Consider the following 23,736-nt stretch of genomic DNA (forward strand, 5'->3'; position numbering starts at 1 on the left):
GCAGCTGCCTGGGTAGCTCTCCTTTTCCTCACATTAAATTCTTCTAAATGTTTGGTTTTTACGGCAAGGAGTGGGAAAGACAGGGATGGAATCTGATGAGAAAGTTCCTGATCCTGGACTTATGAGTCAGGATGCTGAGCTACTTCCACAGATGGCTTTTAATATACTTTTGCAGATGTTTTCTCATAAAACTTCGAGTTTTCTCATTGAAAAAGTATTTCAAAGCGTCAGCTCATCCATTGCTATGGCCAAGAACATCCTTATTTGTAACTTATGGAATAAACACACAGAGGTCCACAGATGTCACTATGGAAAGATGCCCAGTTAGAACTACTTTTCAAAATAGTACATGCAAGATGAAAACCGCAACTAGGGAGTACAAAGTCACAAAATGCACTTGAAAACTAAAGCTGTGTCCAGCTAAGAGAATAATGGTAATTTAAATTGGGCACAATATTGATTTAAATTTTCCAACCATTTCACAAACCAGGTGTTTGCTGTGATTTTGGTGAGCTTGGACTAATGGGGCTTCTGAACAGTGTGCAAGTCCTGACCCACACCTTCTTAGAGAAGTTTCTTCTTGTTCAAAGAGATAAAGGTTATAAATTCCATCACCTTGCCTTCTTAACTTCTTTTAAAAGCTGAGGTAAGAAAGAGAATATATATATTTTTAAATCAATAACTTTGGGTTTCTATATTTACTTAAAAACACTAGAATATAGTTTTATGTGTCTTTTGTGTTCATTGGACATCCTAAGATGTTGACAAGGGGGAAATGTTATCTTGAAGAGTCCTCCTATGAGAACTTGGCTGGGCCCCAAGAATAAATGCCTTATGTTAGAAATTGGAGTATAGAAAAGCAGAAAAAAAGCTCTATGACTTTCAAAGGCCTTCAAAAAATTATGGAGAACAAAATCCTGTAAAACTTTCCTATTTTTTTATTTCCTAAAAGTCCTTAACATTCTTTTCTCCCATGTGACTAAAAACCCAAGTCCCAGTAAGACAGGTTAGTAAGAAACTAGAAAAACTCCCTGGCAAGTGGAATAAGAAAACGGAGACAAATGACGGAACAATCAGCTGGAATAGCTGAGCAAGTAATAGTCAGCTGATAAATCATAAGACTGTCGTCCCTAACCAAAGACACCTAGGAGCAGGTGGTTTAAATCACCTTAGAAAGGGAGAAAGATAAAACACATATACGCACACTAATCCATGATAGAGGTGAAACTAAGCAGAGAATAACCCTAACCTCCATTACACACTAATTTTATTTTTTAAACTTATTTCAAATAACTTTTTATTTCTATTTTAAAATTGATTTGAGAGAGAGAGGAATGGGGACAGAGAGAGAAAGAGAGAGATGATAGAGACCCAGATAAAGATAGAAAGAGAAACTCAGTCAACTGCCTCCTGCATGTCCCTTCTGGGGGATGGAGGTGAAACCCAGGCATGTGCCATAACTGGGAATCTATCTGGTGACCTTTTGGTGCCTGGGATGATGCTCAACCAACTGAGCCGGGCGTACAGGCTCATTTTAATACATCAGCATACTAAACGACACACCCAGAAATCTACTAACCATTCTGTTGAGATCCTCCCCTGGGATTTCTCCTAAAATTCCCACTGGTAGAAAACAGATAAAACCCACAGGACAAAGGACACCAGTGTGTGCTGTTCCTTGAGCAGGCCCGTGCCCCCTTTCTTAGTTGTGTACTTTGCTTCTTCTATCCTAAGCGCTAAGGGTCGGATGAGACTTGCACCCAGGGGAGCAAGTGGTAGCAGCAACTCATCCGAGCTTACCTCCTGGTCCTGTCTCCAGGGGTCCTTCCTTTGCCTCAGTCCGAAGCTTTAAGAAACTTACTCTCACTTTCACTGAAGCTCGCGTACTGAAATTTTTCCAGCACAAGTCAAGAACCTGGAGGTGGAGAAAGGTCCGGGACCATGCCGGGGCAGGGCCAACCCTGGTGTGGAAGAGGCCCAGGAATGCTAGGTGGTAGTTTGTCAGTTTTAGCCCCACTTTCTCCTTTGCTTTCTGTTTGGAATTTTGAAGAACTCCAGGAGTATTGAAAATTCATACCTAAACTGCATATTCTGAGACTGGGATGTGTCTGTGTGAGAGAGGGGGTGGGATAAAGCAAATGAGTTATAATGTGCTAATCTAATTGTTTTCATAGGCGACTTTGAGAAGCAGAAAACTTTCTGTGGGCAAAGGGGCTATAGATGTTAGGAGAGAGGAAGTTGGGTAAACACCCTGTGTTGCTTTTACCACTTTCCCGACAATTCCAGGATCTTAGAAAGTTTTAACTCTAATTACCCTTCTACCTTTGTATTATTATTGTGTGTTTTAATTTCAGTCTTGAAATTTAATAGCAATAAACATCCCTAGAGCTTAAAGATCTTAAAATACCATTACTCACTAACAGACATCTGAGTTGCTTGGAGAAATGGCTGATTCCAGGTGTGGGGCTAAAAAGGATATTTTTTTTTCTCATCTTTTAAATTCTTTTGGCTGGGCTAATAAATTAACAGAGACAGATTAACAAGAGAAAACCAAAGCTTAATACATGTGCATGGAGAATTCATATAAGCATGAAAATTTCAAAGACAGTAAGGCAACATTGTGTATAAAAAACATTTTTGGACAAAGAAGAAAGAAGGGGAGGCGGAGTATTAGATTTCAGAAGTGAGAATGGGTGATATTCAGGTAGTTGAGGAGGAGGGGAACATAAATGGCAGGAGAATTCTTGTTAGGCAACTCAGAAGCACTGGGACACAGGGTATCTAGGTAACAGGCCCAGCCTGAAGCCCTCTCGTTTTCTGCACTTACTTCAAATTAGGCTGAGGCAAACATCCTAAGATTTCCTTCCTGGAGTAGGCCTTTCCATCTGAATCTCTTACACAGAAAGGGAAGGGTCAAAGGTTCTTTCCGAATCTTTTGTTTCTTAATAAACAGCTTAAAATCAATATCCCAAGAGGCAAAACTTTCGGCCCTCTTCACAGGTTTGAGGCAGGAAATGTGCAAAAAAAGTATAAAAAACAATCTGCAGTGCCTTCTGATATGGCTGTATTTAACCCAGTTATTAATTAACTGGAAAGGAACAAAGGAAGGCTGAATAGTATAGGCATGCCCAGTAAAGTCTGGGTGACATAGGGAAGGTACTGGTCAGTTACAGCTGGTAACAGGTCATTGGCCAGGATGGTATGGCCACTGCATGGGCGAGAAACTGGAGATACATAAACAAAGGAGTTCCCTCTCTTGCCCTTGAGCCTGACTCCTGGCTTCAGGGCTCCCATGCTCTGCACGCGTCCACAGCCCACAGCCGTGTGGACCCCACACACAATGGACTGATGGAATGAAACTCGCATGATGCTACATTGGACCCATCTCCACCATGGGATGACACACTGGACACTGGCTTTGCTTTTAGCTCTGCTGAATCCCCAGGTGCACTTCTTCCAGGACTGGTTTAAGGGAAACAGGACTTTTGAAACCCAGAGATGTAATTCCACGCAAATAAAGCTTTCTACCACATCTCATCCTCCCACGAGGGCCTCTGGACATTCTTACTCCAGTGGTACCCTCAAGAGCCCCACTCTTACTAATAAAGGAGGGCAATCCACGCAATTCTCTGATAACATTTCCACTGGCTCAAGATAGAGTAACTGAGCATAAATAAGAGTAGCTGCAACACACTGAAAAATGCCAAGTACATTTAAATGCTTGAGTCCACAATAATTAAAAAACACCAAGAAATCTAATACGTTGCCTTTGAAGGATGCTAATAACTGCTTATTTTGCAAACTAGTACATAAAGATGAAGGAACCAAAATTCTGCCACTCTGAAGCTGCTTTTTGGGATATTGATTTTAAGCTGTTTAATTAGCTACCTAAATGAGATCACACCAACTTTACCTCCACATGGACCCTATCTCCAAATACATTTTTGCATTGGCAATAAGGACTTCAACCTATAAATTTTGGGGGACACAAGCATTCAGTCCATAACACAGCATATATTTACATAAATGTGAAAATAAAGGCTAATGTGCCTATAAGCAATTAGTACCCTAGATGTTGATCTTATTTCAATTAAAGCTAAAAATTAAAAATACGAATTGTGAGAAACAGCAACTTTTAAATTTGGATACTTAAAGAGTCCTTTTAGTCATGCTTCAAATCATCTCCACAGTTTTAATCATTTCATAAAACAGTTTGCCTTCCCACAGCAACAGCCCGCATGCAGTTATCCTATATAATAAAGAGGTAATATGCAAATTGACCATCACTCCAACACACATGATGGCTGCCTCCATGTGGCCACAAGATGGCCTGCAGGGGAGGGCAGGTGGGGGCGACCAGGCCAGCAGGGGAGGGCAGTTGGGGACAACCGGGCCTGCAGGGGAGGGCAGTTAGGGGTGACCAGACCAGCAGGGGAGAGCAGTTAGGGGTGACCGGACTGGCAGGGGAGCATTTAGGCTGGCAGGGGAGTGGTTAGGGGGTGATCAGGCTGGCTGGCAGAAGCAGTTAGGGGAAATCAGGCAGGCAGGCCTAAACGGGCAGTCAGACATCCCTCCAGGGGTCCCAGATTGGAGAGGGTGAAGGCTGGGCTGAGGGAACCTCCCCCCCCCCGCCCCCCCGCCCCAGTGCAAGAATTTCGCACACAGGGGCCTCTAGTAGTAAAATATTTTTTGTTCATACTACAGTGGTTTGGAAATTGGGATAATTCTGACAGAAATGTTTACCTTCTAATCCTTACTTGTGTGCACAAATCAATAGCAAAAAAGAATTTTACAGAAAATAGGAGCTGCAAATTAAACACCTCAGATCACAAACTATTTTCAATATCCTTCAAACACCTCTGAATCCTTTTCTGTAAAAACACTCGATACTGTCATCCTTACAAAAAAACATGCTGGCTACACAAGTGAAATGCTAGAGCCTGAGAATACTAAGAAGAATAAGATGTGATCCAAGGTCTCAAAACTAGCTAAGAGACATACTTATGCATATATAAACGATGTATCCTTTACATGTGACAGTGGGAGTTTACTGTGGCTGAAACAGTCAGGAAAAATCCGCAGAGGTTGGACTTGAATCAGAATTTTATAGGACCTACACAAGTTAAAAGCAGGGGAGCCCTGGCTGGTGTGGCTTAGTTGGTTGAGCATCGTCCAGTGCACTGAGAGTCACTGGTTAGATTCTAGTGGGGGCACATATACCAGTAGTGGGCTGGATCCCCAGTAGGGGGCGTGCAAGAGGAAGCCAATTGATGTTTCTCTTAACGATGTTTCTCTTTTCCCTTCCTTTCCCTCTAAAATCAATAAAAAAAAAAAATTATTTATTAAAAAAGAATGTTCTTCAAAATAAATAAATAAAAGGAGGGAAAAGTTGAGTGCAACTGTTTGCATCTATTCCATAAAACAGATCTCTAAGCATGACTAGGCAACATATTGGTCCAGCATTGACTGCTAAATGTTCTTGAGAGCAATAAAATAGTCTGTAATTCAGTTACAGACTGAAAGAGTCTATAATTCAGTTATTTCACTAATTCAGACTATCCTTCAACTCAACTGGCCCAAATTCAAGCAGTTTACCACATATAGTGCTTTATTTATTTTTATTGAAAATGCAAAGTCATATTAAAGAATGACATTTAAATAAATTAAAAATCATTCCATATCCCCCTACACTAACACAATGAATTTCAGTTTTGCAAATTACCTTCCACATGCATAAAGATTTTACAAAATCACAATCAAAGGGTTCATACTATTTTACATTGTGCTTACTTTACTTATTATTTTACAGACACGTCCATATTTCTACAGTCTTCCAAATCATTATTTTAATAGCAGTATAACATTTCACTGTTTTTATCAGCCCATTTTCTTCTTTAACATGTAGATTATTTCCAATTTTTTGCTATTATAAGTAATACAGACATAAACATCTTCATGCATTTGCCTTTTTTGGTTTGTTTTGTTTTTACATTATTTTTTAGGAGTAGAATTTAAGGGCAAAGGTATGGTCAATTTCATGGCTCTTTCTATGTAGTACCAGGTTGCAATCCAAAGGGTTGAATTTATTTTATTTATTAAATATATTTCTTTATTGATTTCAGAGAGGATGGGAGAGGGAGAGAGAGATAGAAACATCAATGATGAGAGAGAATCATTGATCAGCTGCCTCCTGCATGCCCCCGACTGGGGATTGAGCCTGCAACCTGGGCATGTGCCCTTGGCCAGAATCAAACCTGGGACCCTTCAGTCCGCAGGCCAATGCTCTATCCACTGAGCCAAACCAGCCAAGGCATTATATCTATTTAAATACCATCTAAAGTAAATGCATTTACACAGTTTCTAAAATTAAAAAAAAAGAAGTGTTAAGTAATTTTAAACTTCTGTATTTAAAGTTAAAAATAACTGTCTCTTTTTAAAAAAATGAAGGGTGTGGATAGATGGTCTAAACAGATTACTAAAAGTTTAGATGAGTTAACTAAAGCAACGTTTCCCAACTTTTCTCAAGTTATAGCACACAGGGACAGTTATAGAAAATGGACAAAGTGTTGCTGGCCCAGAAATTCCAGCCACGCAGGCCACTTATGGCTGCCCCAAGGGTTATGAGGATCCACATCTAGGCACACGTATGACCAAAAGTGCCTGTGTGCATGGGCTGGGAACCTCTAATTGAGGAGAGGTTCTAGTTAGTGGCAGAACTGGGAAATGGATGCAAACTTCTCATCAAGGTATTTTCTACTATATCACAACTGTTCTGCATGCTTTCTGACTCTAAAATTCAATTTTATATGCAGACGTGTCTATACTTAAGAATAAAGAGGATTTTCTAACATGCTTAAAAGAAAGATACCTAACCTAGTGATTTATATCAAAGCTGAATATTAAAAACAGTTCTTACCATCAGCAAATGTTTGACTATTTTCTTTGCAATTTTTCAGATATGCCATTTTTTACATTTAGTTTGTAAACTCTCAACAGTAATTATCTTTTGCACAGTATCTTATATATATGTTAATCAGTAAATAAAGAATAACAATGAATTATACACACAACAAAGGAAAAAAACCTAGATTTAAAGTAAGACCACATTCTAAATAATTCTAAAGGTGATAAAAAAAATTTTTTTTAAAGTGTTGATTTTGCAGAGGTAGAGAAGATTCCCTCCTTAAATTTCAAATTCCCTACTAGCTAAATAGAACCTTAATGTACACTGTCAATTACATTAGAGGGTCATAAGAGACATTTCATTCCAAAGAATGATTCTGTCCTGCACCCAGTGTTCATGCTACCAGGAGAAAAAATTTACTACAAAGGCATCTCACCTTTGGTCCAATATTCCATACCACCTTCAAAAATCAGAGATTATAGATGCTAGCTAACCCCATTGTTTCAATTGCAAACATACATTAGATTTCTCTTGATCATTCATCACTGGGTTGAGGTATAGAGTGGGTGTTAGAAATGAAAATTTACCTATTATGTGCCAGGCCACAACAAGAAGCAAGGAACTCCAAACTCTGTTTGTTTGTTTTTTTACTACACCCCAAAACAGTGATTACTCGGTTATTTCTACAAATCCAATCAGACATTATACACACAAACACATCCGTGGGACCGCATGGCACTTGGAAGATTACCCACGATTTCCCACTTATTAAGGTCTGGATCATACTTTTCAATGCTCTGAAGATATGTTCCCTTTGAATAGGAATATCCCCCAGTGACGTAGATACATCCATTCATGATGACAGCACCACACTCCATCCTTCTTTCCATCATGGGCGCTATCTCTCTCCACTCATTTTGTTCAGGGTCATAGCATTCCGTGATTGTAGTTTGTCCGCCAACTAGATAGAGCTTACTTTCAAATGGAACTGAACACAGTCCATATTCTATTAAAAAGAAAAAAGCAAATTTTAGCAGGATAACAAACAAAAGAGATACCTTAGGGTGGTGATGTAACGATCCTTTATAATTATGCATACAAACATAGAATAGTCGTGACATTTTGACTCCAGCACACACTACCACAACACTGGGCCATAAGACCCATTCCCTTTCACCTGCCATGCTCTCTACCACATTACCCTGTTTTAATTCTCTCCATAGCACTTTTCATGATCTGGTGTGTGACTTGTTTCCTGTCTCCCTGCTGTCTGCTCCATTTCCAGTTGGAGAATGGCAAGTGTATGGACCCAATAAGTGTTTGTTGGATTAATGAATAAATTGTACCCTTTGCCTTCTGTGCCTAAATATGCCCTCCTGTGATTTTGTGAAAGAAAAGCTTTATAAGCCCCTCTTCAGAAAGAGACAATGTGAGATCAAAAATGTGATTTCCCCATTAAGAATGGAAGACAAAAAAAAAAAAAAAAAAGAATGGAAGACAAATTCTTATCAGTTAAGTTCTTGCTATCTAGGTTTTAAAGGCTAAAGAAGACTCAGAAGATGGGCATTTTTGCTTTGAGTCCACATTCTGTTGTTGTCAAGCTTCTGACAAGAAAATAAGAATTCTCCCACCTCTGAAAAACCCACTTGTTCCTTTCCAGTTATGTACACGTAGAATTTTTATTGGATTTAGTTGCTTAAAATATTTGTGAAACATTGTTTATATAAATTACTAGAGACCCAGTGCACAAAATTCATGCACGGGTAGGGTCCCTAGGCCTGACCAGCAATCAGGGCCAATCAGGTTCCCCGCCTCCCTGCCTCTCCCTTCCCTCGATCCCTCAGTGCCCCATCATGTTTTGCAGCGCCCCCTGGTGGTCAGCGCACATCATAGCGAGTGACTGAACTCCAGGTCTCCTGGTCAAAGTCCTGAGAGGACAATTTGCATATTAGCCTTTTATTATATAGGAGGATATGAATCATTCCATCAAACTAGGGGCCCGGTGCACGAAATTCGTGCACTGGGTGTGTGTGGGGGGGGAGTGTCCCTCAGCCCAGCCTGCCCCCTCTCACATACTGGGAGCCCTCAGGCATTGACCCCCAACACCCTCCAATCGCAGGATTGGCCCCTTGCCCAGGCCTGACGCCCCATCGCTGGCTGCACCCCTACTTCCTGCTATCACTGGCCAGGGCAGCAAAGGCGCCTGATTCTCCGATCATGGCTGGGGGGCAGGGCAAAGGCGGCCCCAGGGCCGCCTTTGCCCTGCCCCCCAGCTCTTAGCTCCCCCCTGGGTTTCCGATCACTGTCAGTGGCAGGGGGCTTCTTCCTGCTTTCCCTTTCGCCTCCCTGCATTGTGCCTACGTATGCAAATTAACCGCCATCTTGTTGGCAGTTAACTGCCAATCTTAGTTGGCAGTTAACTGCCAATCTTAGTTGGCAGTTAACTGCCAATCTTAGTTGGCAGTTAATTTGCATATAGCCCTGATTAGCCAATGAAAAGGGTAGCTCGTACGCCAATTACCATTTTTCTCTTTTATTAGTGTTGATGGTTATTGTGAAAATTCATGATGACACAAAAATTTTATGAGTTGATGTGATTCAACAATGAGTTCACGAGGCTTTTCTTAAATTATTCAAAGTTTACCCAAAAACCCTCTATTTGTGGTTTATATATTAAGAGAGATATCTTGCCTAGCTGGCATGGCTCAGTGGTTGAGCATTGACCTATGAACCAGGAGGTCACAGTTCAATTCCTGGTCAGGGCACATGATTGGGTTTCGGGCTCCATCCCATGTGCGGTATGCAGGGGGCAGCCAATCAATGAGTCTCTCTCATCATTGATGTCTCTGTCTCTCTCTCCCTCTCCCTGCCTCTCTGAAATCAATAAAAATATATTTAAAAAAAGAAAAGAAAGATATCTCAATCTTCCTATAGCAATAAGTATATTTAAAATAAAGTGGTTCCTGCCCTAGCTGGTTTGGCTCAGTAGATAGTCAGCCTTTGGACCGAAGGGTCCCGGTTTCGACAATGGTCAAGGGCATGTACCTCAGTAACGGGCACCTCCCTGACCTGAGCCCTCTCTCTTCCACTTTCTCTCAAAACCAATGGAAAAAATATCCTTGGGTGAAGATTAAAAATAAAATACAGTGATTCCTGATAATCTTTCCCATTACCCAAATACAACATAAAGTTCTACTACATTGATGGAAACGCTTTCTTCTTCAGCTGTAACTGCCTTGTTTCTTGTTGGTCACTCTATGAAGTAACTGAGGCCCGGGGGCTGAATCTTACTTATTGTGCTCCCAGCACTGAAAGTAGCATATAGAAAGCACTCAGCAAACATCTGTTAGACAAATGAATAAATGAACAATTTCAAACCAAGCATGGGAATAGTGCCAGTTGTCATGGCTCTGAGTTTACACACAAATATTTACTACAAATTCATGGCAGTCTGCATTAGGTATTACATGAGTGAAGTGAAAAAACCCATGCAGGATTCAGAGACAACCACAATATCTTCATGTATGAAATACTCACTGAAATGATTTCAATTTTTTTTTTCCCTAAGGAGATGTGAGGAATGTTATAGATTTGACATTGACCCTGGAGTGACTGTCAACTCCTTTCTCTCCCTCATTTCCTGTATCTAATCAGTCAAGATAGCAATCACTCTTCTGACTAAAGAGACCTATACAGCTTATGTAACATAACTTCCTTATCCCATTGGAAAGGAAGAACCAAGAGCCAAGCTGTTACCCTGGAGAGCCAGGAGAGAGCTCTCTTCCCACATGACACAGCCATCCACCGCTTTTTCTCCTTTATCACTTACAGCTGCTTCACTGTTCTTCATGCCCACTTCTTCCTCAACTCACCCCTTAACTAATGCTATTTCTCAAGGTTCTGCCCATAGCTGTACTGTTGGTCCCACCCTCCCATGACATCTCATTCATCCCGACACCCATAGCCATCACCTCCAAGTAAACAACTCCCAGATCTATATTTAGCTGCATTCTTCCTCCTGAGTTGCAGAACCGCAATTCCTATTGCTTTCTAGACAGCTCCTCTGGTTACCCAACTCATTTTTCACATTCAGCTATAAAACTGAGCTCATTATCTCTCCACTTCTCCCTTCCTATTGGCTGTTCCTTCAATCCTCCCCATCCTCCCAGTCAACCAGCCAGAGACCTTGGAATGACTGTCAACTACTTTCTCTCCCTCATTTCCTGTATCTAATCAGTCAAAACAGCAATCACTACCAATTCAATCAATGTCGAATCTATAACATTCCTCATATCTGCCCATTTTCTACTCCACCACTTCAGGCTTTCAGCATTTCCTACCTGGTTTATTACCAATAGTTTTAGTAGATCTCACTGCCGTCTTTCTCTCAATCTATTCTAAATGGAGCTCTCTTCTTAAAACTAGAATGGATCACACCGCATTCTCTTGCTCTGACACCTCTGACAGTTCTCCATTTTTAAATTTTCCTGGCTCATATTTCTTCCTGACAGCAGTCACTGTGGCCAAGTAGTGGTTGTTGCCTTTAGATGAGGCTTTTATGCTCTGCAGCATCAGTCTCTCCAGGAATCGAGAGCCATCCAAAGCCCTCCATGGTACACTCCTCAACTGAACTTTCCCATCCAGTCTCTCATTCTACCCTCTTACATCTCATTCATATATATCTACTCCAGGAACTGAAATAAACCTGGAACCTTCCCTTCTGCCTTCCTTCACTGGCTAATTTTCTGCCAGAAAACCTTCCTCAAAAACTACCTTCCTTAATTGCAGCCATTCTTTAAGGCCTAAATCATAACAAGCTACTCCTGAAGCTTCTAGATTCCCCTTAATTAGACTCGAGCTCTCTCTCCCCTCAATTTCAATAGCAGGTAGTTGTAAGATTGTCTTGTATTCCCATTATGAATGTACATTTGCTACCAGATTCTGAGTTCCTTTGGTAGTAGAGACTATCCTTTAATTATCTTTGTATCTTACATAATAACTGGAATGATATCTTTCCCCAAGTAAGGTCTCAAAAAATATTATGTTCGATTCCCGGTCAGGTCACATGCCTGGGCTTGAGGCAGTCAATCGATGTTTAGCTCTCACATCGATGTTTCTATCTCTCTCTCCTTATCTTATCCTCTCTCTCTCAAAATCAATTTTAAAAAAACGTTAAAAAGTAAAAGATCATGATTATATTATGTTCTAAAAATAATAGTAGTCTAAGCTATATATCTATAAGGTAGACTCAACACTGACATTCTTCAGGAGGTGCTCCTAAAATGCTAAGAAGCATACCTTGTACCTGGGAGGGTGGGTAGGGCCAGGGAGGAGGGGGGTAAAGGGGAGGGAAATGGGAGATAGCTATAATACTATCAACAATAAAAATATATTTAGAAAGAAAAAAAGAAGCAGACCTTGCTATAATTTAGACAATGTAGATCCAAATGCCTCTAAGGCAGTGGTTCTCAACCTTCTGGCCCTTTAAATACAGTTCCTCATGTTGTGACCCAACCATAAAATTATTTTCATTGCTACTTCATAACTGTCATGTTGCTACTGTTATGAATCGTAATGTAAATATCTGATATGCAGGATGGTCTTAGGTGACCCCTGTGAAAGGGTTGTTCGACCGCCAAAGGGGTTGAGACCCACAGGTTGAGAACCGCTGCTCTAAGGGCTAAGGAGATAACAGACTAGCAGAATGAAGCAGGCTAGGGGTAAAAACAACAGCACGGGCCCTAGTTCTGTGATGTGAGGAGGATGGGAGATACTACTGACATCATCTAAAGGCAACAGCCACTACTTGGCCACAGTGATTGCTGTCAGGAAGGAATATGAGCCAGATCTGCCAAGTTTTCTAAGACCAGAAATCATGGTTTTTATTTGAAATCTCCTGAATTTTAAATATTGGTAACAAGCCAGTTCAAAAATATTTTAAACACTGTAAGAGCCAAACAGAATATCCCATGCAGAGTGCTAATTTGATAACTTTGTTTCTTATATTACTTCAGGGAAAAGTCTAATGTAAATCAAAACTTTAAAAATTGGATTATAAGTTCCCCCTGATTTATACTGCAATTTAATATTTATTTCTAATTGATTTTTCAATTTGTCATGGCTTTTCACACCTTGGCTTAAGTCTCACTGACTTTTAGACTTTTTCAAGCAGTGAACAAGTTATATGTAATTAGAACATGCTATGGGATATTTATTTTTCAAAGAACCCCTTTATGAAATATATATTATTTATAATGTAAATAACTATCCTCTAGTTTGTTAATCTGACTTTTCATATATTGGATTTTCTTTGTAAAGCTAAATCAGAGTAATAGCTAACTCATAAGGTTAACAGGAGGATCAAATGAGATAACAGTGTAGCTGTGAAGAGCATGGTGTTCCCAGGCAGATTGCCTGGATTAAAACCTCACCTCTAACGAACACTAGCTGGCTGACCTTGGGCAATTTATTTACTGTGTGCCTTAGAAAATAGAGATAATAATAGCATCTAGCTCACAAGATTGCGGTAAGGTTTACGTGGATGAACACATGTAAAACTATTGGAATAGTTAGTTCCTGGCACATTCTTACTGAATAAACGTTAGCTATTACTCAATATGAGCTGTTAATATTATTTCCCATTATAACTTCATTGGTCATATGGAAAGTGGTGGGAGTCTGCAACAGTACATATGGGCTACTAGGAAACAGTCTCTCCATTCCATGATATCTTCAGAGCCAGGACAGCCTGAGGCTGAAGTGTCTTCTTATGCAAAGCCCATGACATACGGAGATGCAGCCCCTGATCCAGGTGTGCTCTACCTGAACTGTGAGATGACATATGTGACCTATGGGTATTAGTAGCTGCACTGGTCAAAAGCAGGAGAGCCTGCTCCCTTAAGGAGAGGCAGCCTGCTTAGTAGTTACAGCACAGGCTATGCAATCTGTCTGAACTGAATCCTCATCTATCACTTCCAAACTGTGTGTCCTTGGCAAAGGTATCTATCCTTTCTAAGCCTCCATTTCCAAATATGTAACAGGTAAACAATACCTACTAACAGGGTTGTGGTTAGAATTTAAGGTAATATTACATGCAAAGTGTTTAGTTAATACCTGGCCTATGAGAAGTGCTCAAGGTTAGCTGTTACTATTACTCTCAGAGGGTTCCAGCTTGTGAATTTCAGTTATGCTCCCCAGTAACCCACATGGAAGCCTGATGCTATATGCAAAATGACTCAAAGTAGTATGGTGATTTGATGATACAAATCCTAATGAAAAACTTAAACATAAGGCATAACTGTAACCGGACATAGCTTATGCTTTCCCCAAGTTCTTCAAAGACACAAGTCAAAGAACAAAAGACACCAAAGAAAGCAGGGCATTCCTTGTGGGCAGACATGTCCCCTTTATGATTGTTAAAGTAAGGCCAACATAAGGCTCTACACGCGGTAGGAGGGAGTGCTTAACAGTTACTGAAACCCAGAAAGAGTATGCTTCTAAAAGAAGAAAACATCTCCTGCTGAACCGAATCACTCGGTACCCTTCCCAACTATTGGATAGACTAGTGCCTTTTATCTGTCTTTAAAAGTTATGTTTTATATAATGCATGTAAATGAAAAAAAGCACATAAGGAATAGAAAACAAAAAAGAATCTAAGTGAAAAAAAATTTTTTAATATATTTTTATTGATTTCAGAGAGGAAGAGAGAGGGAGAGACAGAAACATCAATGATGACAGAGAATCATTGATTGGCTGCCTCCTGCACACCCCCTACTGGGGATCAAGCCTGCAACCTGGGCATGTGCCCTTGTTCGGAATCAAACCCAGGACCCTTCAGTCCGCAGGCTGATGCTCTATCCACTGAGCCAAACCAGCTAGGGCTGAAAATTTTTTTTAAAGAAACTTTTAAGCCGAAACCGGTTTGGCTCAGTGGATAGAGCATCGGCCTGCGGACTGAAAGGTCCCAGGTTCGATTCCGGTCAAGGGCATGTACCTGGGTTGCGGGCATATCCCCAGTAGGAGATGTGCAGGAGGCAGCTGATCAATGTTTCTCACTCATCGATGTTTCTAACTCTCTATCTCTCTCCCTTCCTCTCTGTAAAAAATCAATAAAATATATTTTAAAAAAAAAACAAAAAAAAACTTTTAATCACAGAGGCTTAAAATGTATGTTGTGTAATGACATGAGAGGAAGTATCTGTAGACATAATCTAATCTGAATAATCTAAATTGTGATTATTGTTACATGGGCACATGAATATTTTGAGCCGTTTAATTAAACCCATGTGTAGTCTACTATGAACTTAGCATTTTCCTATTTCCAGCCCATTTTTGGCCATCTCTCACACTGATAGGCTGTATCACGACCTGCACTGTTCAGACAGCATTTTGTTACCTGGATGGGGACCAGAAGTGATGAGGCTCCATCCGTTGATCTCCGAGTTGTAGCTCTGGACCTTGTCGTAGGTGCAGCTCCCCCTGTAGCCACAGTGTCCACCAATGACGTAGATGACTTCATGCAAGACACAGGCAGTAGCATTCCCCACACCTGTGTGCCAATTAAAATCACATCCTCAGACCGAGCTTTCGTTCTGCTGTGCAATGAATACTGTATTGTCTTTGTTATTATGGAGAGTAGATATAAGGCACTGTCCTAGGTGCTCTGAGGGATAGAAGGATGAAAAAGAAAGGCTCCTGCCCAGATAGCGTGTCTCAGTGGTGGAGCATCGACCCATAAACCAGGGGTTCACGGTTCGATTTCTGGTCAGGGCACATGCCTGGGTTGCAGGCTCGATCCCCAGTGTGGGGCGTGCAGGAGGCAGCCGATCAAAAATTCTCTCTCATCGTTGACATTTCTATCTCCCTCTCCCTCTCCATTCCTCTCTGAAATCAATAAAAATATTTTTAAAAAATAAAAAGAAAGGCTCCTTATACTCTTTTAAAAGAGGATGAGACATTTACACAACTAGAACACAGGGTACAGACCTACTACTGTGGATGTGCAAAACAAAGAGACATTACTGTTGACTAGGGAAATCATGGCAGAAGGTGGCAATATTTGACTTGGGCCTTAGTAGGTAGGACTTTGGCAGGCAGAGGTGAGAGGAAGCCACTGAAGTGAGGGCAAGGCAAGTGCAAAGGCTTACTGGACAATTCAAGTAGTTGTTTTGATTCTGCCACCCTGGAAGGGACGGTGACACACCTGGGGTTGACCTGTGGCAATTAAAGCTGGCAGAGTAAGTTGGAGCCACGTGGCAAAGAATCCTGATGCCCAATTTAAAAATTTGCACATGATTCAACAGGATTTTGTTGTTGTTAATCCTCACCCGAGGATATTTTTCCATTGACTTTTTTAGGGAGAGCAGAAGAGAGAGGGAAAGACAGAGAGAATCATTGATGTGAGAGAAACACATCAATTGGTTGCCTCCTGCATGAACCCTGACCAGGGCCCAGGCTGGGGAGAAGCCTGGAACCAAGGACCAGAATCGAACCCGGGACCCTTTGGTCTGCAAGCTCTATCCACTCTGCCAAACCAGCTAAGGCGATTCAACAGGATTTTTAAAGTTTTTAAACAAAGGAAAGGAGTGACTACAGCATAGAAGGATAGAATTGGTCCAGGTGCAAAGTGTTGAGGGCCTGAGTTAGAAACAGTATTGGTATAGAGCAGTGGTTCTCAACCTTCCTAATGCCTTTAATACAGTTCCTCATGTTGTGGTGACCCTCAACCATAAAATTATTTTCGTTGCTACTTCATAACTGTAATTTTGCTACTGTTATGAATCGTAATGTAAATATCTGATATGCAGGATGTATTTTCATTGTTACAAATTGAACATAATTAAAGCATAGTGATTAATCACAAAAACAATATGTAATTATATGTGTTTTCCGATGGTCTTAGGCGACCTCTGTGAAAGGGTCGTTCGACCCCCAAAGGGATCGCGACCCACAGGTTGAGAACCGCTGGTATAGAGGAAGGTGCACAGAGGCAAGAGACACAGGTAAAACAGAAGGGCCTTGATGACTGAGTTGAAGACAAGACGGATTCTGAGGTCCCTAGCTCAGAAAACCGGGAAACGCTGATGCCGCAGAAAAATGAGAAAGAGAAAATGGTTTCGGCAGGGGAACAAGAAGAGAGAAAGAATGATGATGAAGCTCATTTTAGTCAAAATGTCAGCTTAATCTTTCAACCAACTTTTATTTTCGGATATTGCATGGTGGGTGCAGTTCAGGCTCCTTGTTCATTTCTACTCCAAAACAAAACTGAGTTTATTTCTTTAATATGTTTTTATTGATTTTTAGAGAGAGAAGGAGAAGGATCAAGAGATAAAAACATCAATGAGAGAGAAAACCTCATTGATCAGCTGCCTCCTGTACTCCTCCCCCACCCCCCCCACCTCCACTCCCACTCCCAATGGGGATGGAGCCTGCAACCCAGTATGTTCCCTGACCGGGAATAGAACTAATGACCTCTTGATTCCTGGGTTGATGTTCAACCACTGAGCCACTCCAGCTGGGCCAAAAGTGAGTTTATAAGCAGGGCAGTTATGATGAGAGGGGTAAGAAAAGTTACGAGTTCCTAAAAAGCCATCTATTTATTTCTTCTCTGTACCTCCCTCAACCAAAAAAGGAAATTAATTTGAAATTTGACTCTACCCAATTTAAGGTCTCATTCCCCGGGAAAGAAGCTAGTTCACTTCGAGACTACAAAATAAAACAAACTGGGGGGAAATGTTCTCCTTTCTACATAAGGACGGGAAACTACAAGTTCAGCATGAGTCTGAGCATCAGAACTAGCCAAAACTGCACATAACTGACAAAGTGTTACCGTTCCCTGGGTGATGAGGTATAATCAGGAATCAAACCTTCAAGGCAAAAGCATAAAACTTTGACATTTCAAACCCAGCTGGTAGGTGAGGGAGGGCTTTTGCATATGAGGGCCTCCCATTCCTCTTAAGCTGTCACGAACACATTCAGCTTTCTTTCATGGTGGATACACCATTGCAGCATTTTATTTTCAGCAAGCATTGCTTCAAAAGTTTCAAGAAAATTTCAGTAAAGTCATAGGTTTCTGTCCTCAAAGCAATATAATGTAAACTACAAAATCACTGAAACTTAAAAAAAAAAAAATCACTGAAACTTATCGTTAAGAAGCAGAGGCAGCCAAACCGGTGTGGCTCAATGGTTGAGCACCGGCCTATGAACCAGGAGGTTCAATTCCCATCAGGGCACATGCCCGGGGTTGTAGGTTCGATCCCCAATGGGGGTCAGCTGATCGAGGGTTCTTTCTCAACATTGATGTTTCTATCCCTCTCCCTCTCCCTTCCTCTCTCTGAAATCAACAAAAACATTTTTTTTTATTTTTAATATTATTTTATTATTTATCTATTTGTTTTTCAACATCTTTTTTTTTTTTTTAAATCCTCACCCGAGGGTATTTTTCCATTGATTTTTAGAGAGAGGGAAAGACAGAGAGAAATATCAATGTGAGAGCAACATCGATTGGTTGCCTCCTGCACTCGCCCTGGAGCCTGCAACCGGTACATGCCCTTGACCAGAATCGAACCTGGGACCCTTCAGTCCACAGGCTGACGCTCTATCCACTGAGCCAAACTGGCTAAGGCAACAAAAACATTTTTTTAAAAAAGAAAAGAAACAGAGGCAGGAATGTATCTAGGTTTACAATAACTGCTAAAATATTTGCAGCGCCCTTATTTCTTTTGTAAAAGAGGAGTCGGACAGGACCTTTGGAATCACCATGGAGAGGGGACTGAAAATCTGTAAGTGGGGGTCATGCTCAGGTAGAGTCAAAAATCAGAGCAGCAATAGCAGCGGGCTTTAAGCCACCTTTTTCCACCCTACCAACCATTTCTGCACCGGTGGGCATGAAGGAGAGTGGTCAGGATTTAAGATGAAAAATACTTCTGCCCCATCAAAGCTGACATGTTCTTCTATAATGACGTACCTGAGTACAATGCCTAATGCTGCTAAGTGCTTCCCATGCATAAGTTCATTTAATCCTCTCAAAACTCTAAACTAAGTAATGTCACCCCCATTGTACAGATGGCCATTTGCCGAAGCTCGACAGCAAATGAGCGGAAAGTTGGGATTTGGACTGGGGCAGTTCCATTTCAGAAGCAGTGTGCCTGATCACAAGGCTATTTTGCCTCTCAGGCTTCCTGCTTGTCATCCAAGGATCATACCAGGTCAGATTCCCACGCCAGGTCAGATTCCCACACCCTCGCCAGTGTTAAAAAAGAAACAGAAAGGCCTGGGAAGAAACATTTGGAATAAAATGACACAAATTTGGTAACCAACCACCAATTGTTTTAGTGCAACTCCCCAGCACCAAAAAAAATAAATGTAATTAAGATTCCAGTGTAACTTTTTTCCCGGGGGAGGGAAGGAGAGCAAGGCTAATCTAGTACCAAACAGCTAGTGCCTGCCTCTCTCTTTAACACTATGAGACAAGACTTGAATCAAAAATGCAGAGGCTCAACAAAGAAGTGCTGGCGAGGATGTGGAGAACAGGGAACCCTTGTGCACTGTTAGTGGGGATGCAGACTGGCACAGCCACTGTGGAAAAACGTATGGAGTTTCCTCAAAGAATTAAAAGTGGATCTGCCTTTTGACCCGTGATCCCACTTCTAGGAATATATCCAAAGAAACCTGAAACACTAATTCGAGAGACTATATGCAGCTCTGTGTTCATAACAGCATTGTTTACAATAGCCAAGACCTGGAAACAGCCCAAGTGTCCAAAAGCTGTGGTACATTTACACAATGGAATACTACTAGGCCATACAAAAAAAGAGAAAGAACACCTTACCTTTTGTGACAGCATGAATGAACCTGAAGATTATAATGCTAAGTGAAATAAGCCAGTCAAAGAAAGATAAATACCATATGATCTCGCCCTAACCAGTTTGGCTCAGTGGATAGAGCGTCGGCCTGCAGACTCAAGGGTCCCAGGTTCGAGTCCGGTCAAGGGCATGTACCTTGGTTGCGGGCACATCCCCAGTAGGGAGTGTGCAGGAGGCAGCTGATCGATGTTTCTCTCTCATTGATGTTTCTAACTCTCTATCCCTCTCCCTTCCTGTCTGTAAAAAAAAATCAATAAAATATATTTTAAAAAATACCATATGATCTCACTAATATGTGGAATCTAATGAACAAAATAAACCGAGGAACAAAAAAGAAACAGATGCATGGATATATGAAACAGACTAACAGCTGTCAGAGGGGAGAGAGCTTTTTTTTTGGGGGGGGGGACTTTAATTTTGTGAAAGAAGGTGAGGGAATCAAGCAAAAATCAAACAAACAAACCATAACATACCTATATAACACATAAATACAGATAACTGTGGTGACTGCCAGAGGAAAAGGGCCCTGGAGAGTAAGTGGAGGCGGGCAAAGAGGGGGAGAATGGGGACAGAAAGAGACTTTGCTTGGGTGATGGGACCACAATGCCATATGCAGATGATGTTTTGTTGAGTTGTACACTTGAAACCTGTACAGTTTTGTGAACCAATGTCACCCCAATAAATTCAACTAAAAAAAAAAGCAGAGCCTATATCTAGTTTTTGAGAGAATGTAATTTGCTATACCCTCAGGGGCCAAAACTTTCAAGGTTTTAATGAAAGATCACCCTGGCTGGTGTGGCTTAGTGGGTTGAGCATTGTCCCGTGTATCGAAAGGTCCATTCCCAGTCAGGGCACATGCCCTCATTGCCGGCTTGATCCCCAGTATGGGGTGAGCAGGAGGCAGCTGAAATGATTCTCTCTCATCACTGATGTTTCTCTCTCTCTCTCTCTCTCTCTCTCTCTCTCTCTCTCTCCCTTCCTCTCAGAAATCAAAAAATATATATTTTAAAAATAAGAAAATAAAAAATAGATCTCAAAACAGGTTGTAGAGTCAGAAGAATGAATTATACTGGTTTCTAATATAAAAATGTCTTTTCTAGCCTGAGTATTCTAAACACATAAATCTCAGACAAGTTGGGGACTGCTATACTATGCTTTTACTTGGAACATTCTGCACATTATTTGTATAATCCACTCTAGTTCCTAGGTAGCATTCCAAGTAAATTCTTTTTCAAGTTATTTGCAAGAGAAGCAAGACTGTTGGCCTAACCTTATACACCTAAAAACATACAGAATAAGCATAATCTGCACTTACCTTTAATCATGTTTGCAATGGGAATCCATTTCTCTTTTAATGGATCATAGAACTCGGCCTCTTCTGCTGGAGCCCCTTTTCTGTAACCGCCTAAAGCGTAGACACAGCCACCCAAGGTGACTGCACAGTGGTAGTACCTGGCATTGAGCATTGGCAAACCTTCCGTCCACTCATCACTTTCACTGTTATAGATCCACACTGTGTCAAGAGCTTCTATGTTATCTGTCCTGTAACCCCCAGTTACATAAATGTTGGGTCCCAAACATGTAACACCATAGCTCTCCCTAGTATAATCTGGTATTTCTGCTCCCTGAATCCACACATTTGTCAAAGGATCCCATATGTGGACCTCTGATAAAGGATGCCAGTAATAGCCTCCAATGATATACATTGTGGCTGTGGACCTCTTGGAAAGCGCTTTATGCATGGGGTTCAAAGCAGTGTATATCAGAGACCGTATCTTATTTTCTGTTAGCAGGCAGCTTCTTTGAAGGCCTAAAGCTGTTTTTAAATACATTGGATCTATATCTATGTTGATAAAGCTTAGTAGATTATACAGGAAGTCGATTCGATTTTCTACATCGTAAGCAGTCCACTTAATAACTGGCTCTATGATGGCTTCTTCTTTCCAAACACTGAGATTCTTTCTGGACAAGATAAAAAGCAACTTTTCAAAGCCGATTTCCAGAAATTCTTCTTGTTGCCATACTTCCTTAAACCTTGAACACAGAATTCTCTGAGATTCCTTCTCTAGTTCTGGACATACGTGAAATTCTGCAAAGGAGTGCATTCCAATACAGTTATCAATATCCAGATGCCTTACCAAAAACTGCTCACAAGCTTTCTTTACTGAGAGGAACTGCAGCAGATCTGCTGCTTCAAGCAGGCTTTGAACATTTCTTTTCGTTATTTCAATTTGAGAAGTGTATGCATAATTTACAAGACCTTCCAAAATATCATGGTGGATGCCAGAGATTTTTATTTTATTTTTAAATTTTTCTTTCATGTCAGCTGTGAACATTGCCTTAAAATAATTGCTGCAAGCAGCTAAAACAGCTCGGTGACAATGGAAGATTATGCCTGATGGACACTGAAGGGTGATATCAGTAAATAATCCATCCAAGTAAAATGTTTTGAATGCATCCAGAAAATCCACTGGATGCGCTGAGTCCTTAAAAAGGTAAATATAATCTTCTTGTCCTTTCAGAGCCATGGCTGCAATAAATATAAAACAATAAACGTGCTTTCAATTGTTTATATTACCTCAAATAATCAATACTAAACATTCCAATCATTAGAATGACTGCTTAGCGCCAAATAAAATCCAAAACTAGACTAAGTTCAACATTCTAAATGCAGAAAGTGGATGGACTATTTCGTAATTTGGATGATGGTCAATTTAAATTCAGGGTAGCTCGGAGCCTGAAATGAAGCCCCCGGATTTTTCAATAGTCCTTTCTAGAAAAAAAATTATTTCCTACCCCAATTACACCGTCTCCATCTGTCCCGAGCAGGCGTCTGAGAGACATCCCGCTCTTGGCAAACAAAGTGCCCGAGGGGTCACCCCATTCAACCGAGAGGGGCCGGCCTCGGTTCGACCCCCATTCAACCGTTTTCGCTTTCAGGCCGCTTCGAGATGCCAAGCGGGGGATGATCGAGAGGTAATGGAACCCGAGGTCCTGGAAAAGGGGGGCCCTGTGCCTCTCCGGAGGGAGGAAGGCGAGAAAGGAGAGCGGCGCGCCCCTCCCCGCGGTGCCAGGGGTTTCCGCGCCCCCGCGCCCGGGCCCGCTTCCCGCCCGCGCCCCGCCCGCCCCGGGCCCGGCGCGGGGACTCCCAGGGCGCCGCCCGCCGCCCGTCGGGCCGGGTGCCCAGCTCCCTCGGCCCCGGACGCCCCGCAGGTGTGGGACGGCGCGGCGGGCGGCCCCGCGCTCAGCCGGCCCGGCGCCCGCGCGGCCATTGTCTCGGCGCCTCCGCCGCGGGCTCCGGAGGCGGCGCGGCCTCGCCCTCCCGCGCTCGCCCGCTCTCTGCCCGCCCGCGGGCCTCGGGCGGCGGGCCCGCTGCGCACCTACCTCCGGCGGCGGCTCGGGGCCGGGTGCTGGCCCGCGGGCTAGCGGCGAGCGGGGGCGGAGGCGCCGCCGGACCCTCTGACCATCTTTGGAAGCGGCGCGGCGGAGGCTGCCTGCTAGTGCAGCGCCAGCCCACAAACGGCGCCTATTTTGGTGCCCCGGCTGCTCCCCGCCTCCCACCGAACAGCCCCCCGCGGGCCACTCGCGGGAGCTCCGGGCGGTGCCCCCGCAGCAGGTGGGCCGGCTTCCCGGGACAGGACAGCGCGGGGCCGGTGGCTCTCCCCTCTCCTGGGGTCTGTCTCAAGCACATACACCCCCGAGCATTTCCCTCTCGACACACTCGGCGTTAAGTCCTGAGTTCAGAGCACATGTCGGGGTGGGGGAGGGAGTCCCCTTTTCCCTTCCTTCTGTAGCTCTCGCCGGGCCGGGGTGGAGGGGAAGGGAGGGAATGCAGCACCACGTCAGGTCTGGTGTTGAGGTTGTCTTCAAAATGCCAGGAGTGGCGGCGGCTTTCCCACGAACGCCACCCTGCCCCGAGCACCGCACCCTGGGGGGAGCCCCTGGGGGTGATGTGCGCACCAGGGGTTC

The 23,736-nt window shown here is 42.5% G+C and overlaps 1 protein-coding gene across 2 annotated transcripts; it reads right to left on the reverse strand.

The window, feature by feature from the left end:
• Positions 1-5,601: 5,601 nt before the first annotated feature.
• KLHL23 (kelch like family member 23) lies at positions 5,602-23,478 on the reverse strand. Of its 2 annotated transcripts, none has more exons than XM_059704164.1 (4): positions 23,152-23,478; positions 21,083-22,297; positions 15,300-15,452; positions 5,602-7,910 (listed from the first exon to the last, which is right to left on the reverse strand). In XM_059704164.1, the coding sequence occupies exons 2-4, from the start codon at positions 22,293-22,295 to the stop codon at positions 7,600-7,602; spliced, it is 1,677 nt and encodes a 558-aa protein (XP_059560147.1). In that variant the 5' UTR covers positions 22,296-22,297; positions 23,152-23,478; the 3' UTR covers positions 5,602-7,599. The 2 variants fall into 2 exon arrangements, with proteins under 2 accessions (XP_059560147.1, XP_059560148.1); XM_059704165.1 differs by lacking the exon at positions 23,152-23,478 and adding an exon at positions 22,564-22,872.
• Positions 23,479-23,736: the final 258 nt, after the last annotated feature.

Source organism: Myotis daubentonii, chromosome 7 (genome assembly GCF_963259705.1).
Source record: "Myotis daubentonii chromosome 7, mMyoDau2.1, whole genome shotgun sequence".
In the NCBI taxonomy this organism is placed as follows: Eukaryota; Metazoa; Chordata; class Mammalia; order Chiroptera; family Vespertilionidae; genus Myotis; species Myotis daubentonii.

What these genes read in the sequence shown, in the direction of transcription:
- KLHL23 (XM_059704164.1), bottom strand. Translation starts at nt 22,295, where the DNA reads ATGGCTCTGAAAGGACAAGAAGATTATATTTACCTTTTTAAGGACTCA. An exon ending in CATTGCAAACATGATTAAAG is followed by an intron (nt 15,453 to 21,082) that starts GTAAGTGCAGAT and finishes ATTGGCACACAG; the next exon opens with GTGTGGGGAATGCTACTGCC. An exon ending in CACTTCTGGTCCCCATCCAG is followed by an intron (nt 7,911 to 15,299) that starts GTAACAAAATGC and finishes TCTTTTTAATAG; the next exon opens with AATATGGACTGTGTTCAGTT.